Genomic DNA, 5,368 nt, shown 5'->3' with positions numbered 1-5,368 from the left:
CTCTGGTGCTCCTCATGTTCCTCTTGAGAAGACTCCATAGATTCTCAGTGGGGTTTAGGTCCGGCCAGTTGGCTGGCCAGTCAGGCTGTGGCATCAAACCAGGTTCTGGTGCTTCTGGCAGCATGGGCAGGGACCAGGTCCTGCTGGAAGATGAACTCTGCATCTCCATACAGATCCTCAGCAGAAGGAATCATGAAGTCCTCTAAAACATTCTGGTAGACTGTTGCTGTGACCTTGGATTGAAGAAAGCAGAGTTTACCAACACTGCACCCAGATCATGACTGACTGTGGATATTTCACACTGGACCTCAACCAGTATGGGCTCTGTTCCTCACCCTTCTTCATCCAAACCCTTGGACCTTGATTTCTGAATGAAAGACACTTTACTTTCATCAGAAAAGAGGAACCCGACAGTTGTAGTCCATCTCCTGGACGAGTCTGAATGTGGTGGTTCTTGAAGCTGTGACTCCGCCTCATTCCAATCTTTCTGGATCTCTGACAGATTCTGGATCTCTGACAGATTCTGGATCTTCTGGTTGATGATCCACTGAAGCCCACAGTCATCTCTTTGCTGGTGCATCTTCTCCTGCCACATGTCCTTCCACTAGACTTTCCATTGATGTGCTTGGACACAGCACTCTATGAACAGCCAGCCTCCTTTGTTATGAACTGTTGTGTCTTACCCATCCTATGGAGGGTCTCAATGATGTTCTTCTGGACAGATGTTCTGTCTGCAGTCTTCACCATATTGAACCAAACTGAGACAATTTAATGACACCTGGGGAAACCTGTGCAGGTGCTTTGAGTTTAGTAGATGATTAGTGTCACACTCAGTTTAAAACATTCATGTCCTGCAACATTTGGACTGATGTCTCCACAGTATTATAATTTTTTTGGAAAAGGTCTTTATATGTATGTAAACCATCCATCTTAATCATCTAAGGACACTATACCATCCATCTGTTCATCCATCCATCCATTTTCTTTAACCGCTTCTTTATTTTTGGGTCACTGGTGCCCATATCCAGGAGTCACTGAGCAAGAGGCAGGGGACACCTGGACAGGTCTCAGTCCATCACAGGGACACCTAGGGACAATTTAGAGTTACCATCAGTCTAACATGCATGTTTTTGGTCTGTGGGAGGAAACTGGAGCACCTGGAGAAAACCCACACAGCACGGAGAGAACATGCAAACTGCACCATGAAATGCCCCCGGACCGGGATTTGGACTAGCAACATTCTTGCTGAGAGGCAACAGCTCTACCTACTGAGCCACCGTGCCATTGCAATAAGCTACACTTTTGCTACTTTTGTCTTATTCTGTCTGTTGTGTCTGTTTGAGTTTTTTAGTTTTTGTATAAATGTAACTTTTGTTTATTTGAGTTTATTTTTTCACCCAACCTTTATTTCTACAGGTTAGTGTCAATGAGCCTCGAGGACTCGTTTACAGGAGAGACCTGATTTAAACCAAGAACACGGATCAGGAACAGACAAAAATAGACAATCATATACAAATATTTAAAATGAAAAGTAAATAGAAGAAATAATATAAAATGAAACAAAAACAGCTAGGTTATAAAGTGGTATCAAATACTAAAACATTTGTGTTGATTTTTGCCAAATATGTAAAGCATTAACTTTAGCTACTTTTAGCTTTTGCTTTGATTGTTATACGTTTAAGTGCAGTACTTCTTGCTACTTCAACAAATTTCAGTACTTAATTTTTTGGCCAAAAATGCACTTTTCTTTCTTCGTTGTGTTCTTTTTGGTGTCCTGATGACAGAACGGTACCAGGCTTTGCCCAGCTCGTCGGCACAACTCAAGTTTTTGGAGCTGCAGAGGGAACTGGTTGATGACTTCCGTATCCGACTTACACAGGTAACTGTGATACTTTGATTAGAAATGTATTTTGGGATCTCCAGTGTCACCCTTGGTGGCCAGAATTAAAGGATACCTGAACTTATCTGGCAACAATTCTGGTTTCTCACTCTATCATACAGGTGCTGGTCATAAAATGAGAACATCATGAAAAAGTTGATTTATTTCAGTAATTCCATTCAAAAAGTGAAACTTGTAGATTATATATTTTTATTTTTTTGTATTGGAGTTAGAAAAATTAGAAAGTTATTCATTTTGTTCTGTTACTTGAAAATTATTATGATTGAACTAATTGTTTGACCAAAGGGGCAGATATAATAAGATTTGTTCTTCTTTCTGCTGCCTTTCATTTTAAATCTCTTGTATCTTTTTATATTGTTATGGAATTGTTTTGTACTTTTTTAAAATGAATAAACTATATACCATATTCATTCATTACACAGACTGATGTATTTCAAATGTTTATTTCTTTAATGTTGATGATTATAACTGACAACTAATGAAAACCTCAAATTCAGTATCTCAGAAAATTAGAAAATTACTTAAGACCAATTTAAAACTAATTTTTTTAGAAATGTTGGCCAATTGAAAAGTACGAACATAAAGTACGAACATGTTCAGCATCAATACTTAGTTGTTGCTCCTGTTGTCTGGATCTCTGCATCAGTGCATCGTGTCATGGAGTGGATCAGTCCGTGTCTCTGCTCAGGTTCTGAGAGTCCAGGTTGTTCTGATCGTGGCCTTCAGCTCTTCTGAATCGTTGGCTCTGGTGCATCACATCTTCCTCTTCACAATAACTCCATAGATGTTCTATGGTCAGGAGAGTTTGCTGGCCAGTTAAGAACTGGGATACCACGGTCCTTAAACCAGGTACTGGTATCTTTGGCACTGTGTGCAGGGGCCAAGTCCTGTTGGAAAATGAAATCTGCATCTCCATAAAGTTGGTCAGCAGCAGGAAGCAGGAAGTCTCTAAAACTTCCTGGTAGATGCTGTGTTGACCTTGGACCTCAGAAAAACCAGTGGACCAACACCAGCAGAGGACATGGCACCAAACCATCACTGACTGTGGAAACTTGACACTGGACCTAAAGCAACGTGGATTCTGTGCCTCTCCTCTTCCTCCAGACTCTGGGACCTGGATTTCCAAAGGAAATGCAAAATGTTCTTCCATCAGAGAACAGAACTTTGGACCACTCAGCAGCAGTCCCAGGTGAGACGCTTCTGACACCGTCTCTTGTTCAAGAGTGGCTCGACACAAGGAATGTGACAGCTGAAACCCTTGTCCTGCATATGTCTGTGCGTGGTGGTTCTTGAAGCACTGACTCCAGCTGCAGTCCACTCTTTGTGAATCTCCCCCACATTTTGGAATGGGTTTTTTTCACCATCCTCTCCAGGTGCAGTTATCCCTGTTGCTTTTTTCTACCACATCTTCTCCTTCCCTTCGCCTCTCTATTAATGTACTTGGACACAGAGCTCTATGAACAGCCAGCCTCTTTAGCAATGACCTTTTGTGTCTTGTCCTCCTTGTGCAGGTGTCAATGGTCGTCTTTTGGACAACTGTCCAGTCAGCGGTCTTCCCATGATTGTGTAGCTACAGAACTAGACTGAGACCATTTAAAGATCTTTGCAGGTGTTCTGAGTTAATCAGCTGATCAGAGTGTGACACCAGGTGTTTTCAATATTGAACCTGTTCACAATGTTCTAATGTTCTGAGAGACTGAATTTGGGTCAGTTATAATCATCAACATTAAAATAAATCAACATTTGAAATATATCAGTCTGTGTGTAATGAATGAATATAATATATAAGTTTCACTTTTTGAATGGAATCACTGAAATAAATCAACTTTTTCACGATATTTTAATTTTATGATCAGCAGCTGTATGAGCATCTGTATGAATGGAGACATTGCTGGATTAAATCTGTGACCCCATCCCTTCATTTGGGGCTGGACTCTCATACTGGCGATGGCAAAGGATTCCCAAATGTGTCACAAACTTCAGGAATCTTCACCAGCTGGCACCTGCTCCAGACAACAAGGATCAGACTCTCGGGTAGTCTTGCTGAATGCTTGGTCCCTAACCAATAAGACTTTTGTTGGATTGTATACCTGGATTATTGAGCATGGACTTTGTTGTTTTCAACCAGTTTGACAAGACTGTCAACAAGTAAGAGGGCCGGCAATGTAGGAGGGGGTGTACCAAAGAGACCATCTTAGCACCAACATAACTGGTTTGTTCCACTTTGGAGTAAGCTGTTTGGGGGAAAAAAATCAGTTTTCTTGTGTGTTTCCTTGACTGATGAAGCCTTCTGGATGGAAGGTGAAACTTTTTAGCACAAAAAATGAAACCGTCCAGATGACCTGACTGAAAATTGTTGAACTTCTGTGTTTTTTAGGAGCGTTTACTGCTCTGCACATGTCGGTGCTTCTGTTCAGAATAAAAGCCTGCTGCATGCAAACATAGCTAGAGTGAGGGTTTGAGTTGCAGGACCCTCCAACAGGATGAAAAACCAGCGCTCATCAGGAGGGGGAGGCAGCAACGGGCTCTGAAAGGGTTTTTTTAAAATTGCTTCAGAAAAAAATGTACAAACATTTCACCTGTCACAAGTTCTGGCACAGGGTTACAGCATCAGACTGGAATATAAACTCCCCATCTTCAAAAAGAGCCCCCACACCACTCTGCAATCCCACTCAAATAAATCAAGACCCTACCACTGTTTGAAGTTGGGGGGGTTCCCCTAAGCAAAACATTTACAGCTAAATGTATACTAAGAAAATTATGTAACCCCCCCACACTGACGCACAGAACTACCATCTTAAACAGGAAATGTACAAAGCAACAAACAAAAGTTTCCGTCCACGTTGACCCTCAGCTTCTCCCAGTGGTCTGGCCCAGTAAGATGGATAATTAGGGGATGAAGTCTGGCCAGGCTGCCCTCAGGTGTGCTCCGTGAAGCTAGCCCTCAGGAAGGTGACCTCAACAAACAAGGAATTAGTCTTCAGAATAAAAGCATTGCAAAGCAAATGTCCTGCTGGTGTCTGTGTGTGCTTGAACTCCGTGAGAGATGCTTTGCTGCACCCTGAGACAGACTGCAGGTTTCCCTGGACATCTTTGAAGACAGCTTGTCAAATTATCAGAGCGCAGTTAAAGCTCTAAGACTTGTTTTCATGGGACGTGTTTCAAACCACAGCCACACACCGCAGGCTCTTTTCAGTGTTTTTACTCTGCTGTGAGTCCTTGATGCTGAAGGTCCTGCACTGTGTGAGCAGCGTCTAAAGTTCTCTGCTCCGAGACCTCAACACGACCTCTCACACACACCGCTCCGTCTCCATCCTCAGCTGACTTGGACCAGTTCCAGCCGGTGACGATGTTTCAAAGGACACCGTCCACCATATGCAGACTTCCAATTCACCTTTGGACAGAGTGTCCTCATTAACACGTCCCACTGTGTCTCAGTTGTTGTCCTCATTAACGTGTCCCACTGTG

General features: G+C 42.5%; 1 protein-coding gene across 1 annotated transcript in view; it reads left to right on the top strand.

Moving 5' to 3' along the window:
- The window catches only part of rint1 (RAD50 interactor 1), a gene marked incomplete in the record, with an annotated part of 47,234 nt that overhangs the window by 22,063 nt on the left and 19,803 nt on the right, over positions 1–5,368 (top strand). The window contains 1 exon segment of the mRNA XM_037696096.1: positions 1,785–1,879. Within this exon segment, the coding sequence (XP_037552024.1) occupies positions 1,785–1,879 (95 nt within the window).

Source organism: Nematolebias whitei, chromosome 22 (genome assembly GCF_014905685.2).
Source record: "Nematolebias whitei isolate Nwh7 chromosome 22, NemWhi1, whole genome shotgun sequence".
NCBI lineage: Eukaryota > Metazoa > Chordata > Actinopteri > Cyprinodontiformes > Rivulidae > Nematolebias > Nematolebias whitei.
The sequence above is the reverse complement of the archived record's forward strand: the minus strand, read 5'-3'. Positions and strand labels throughout refer to the sequence as shown.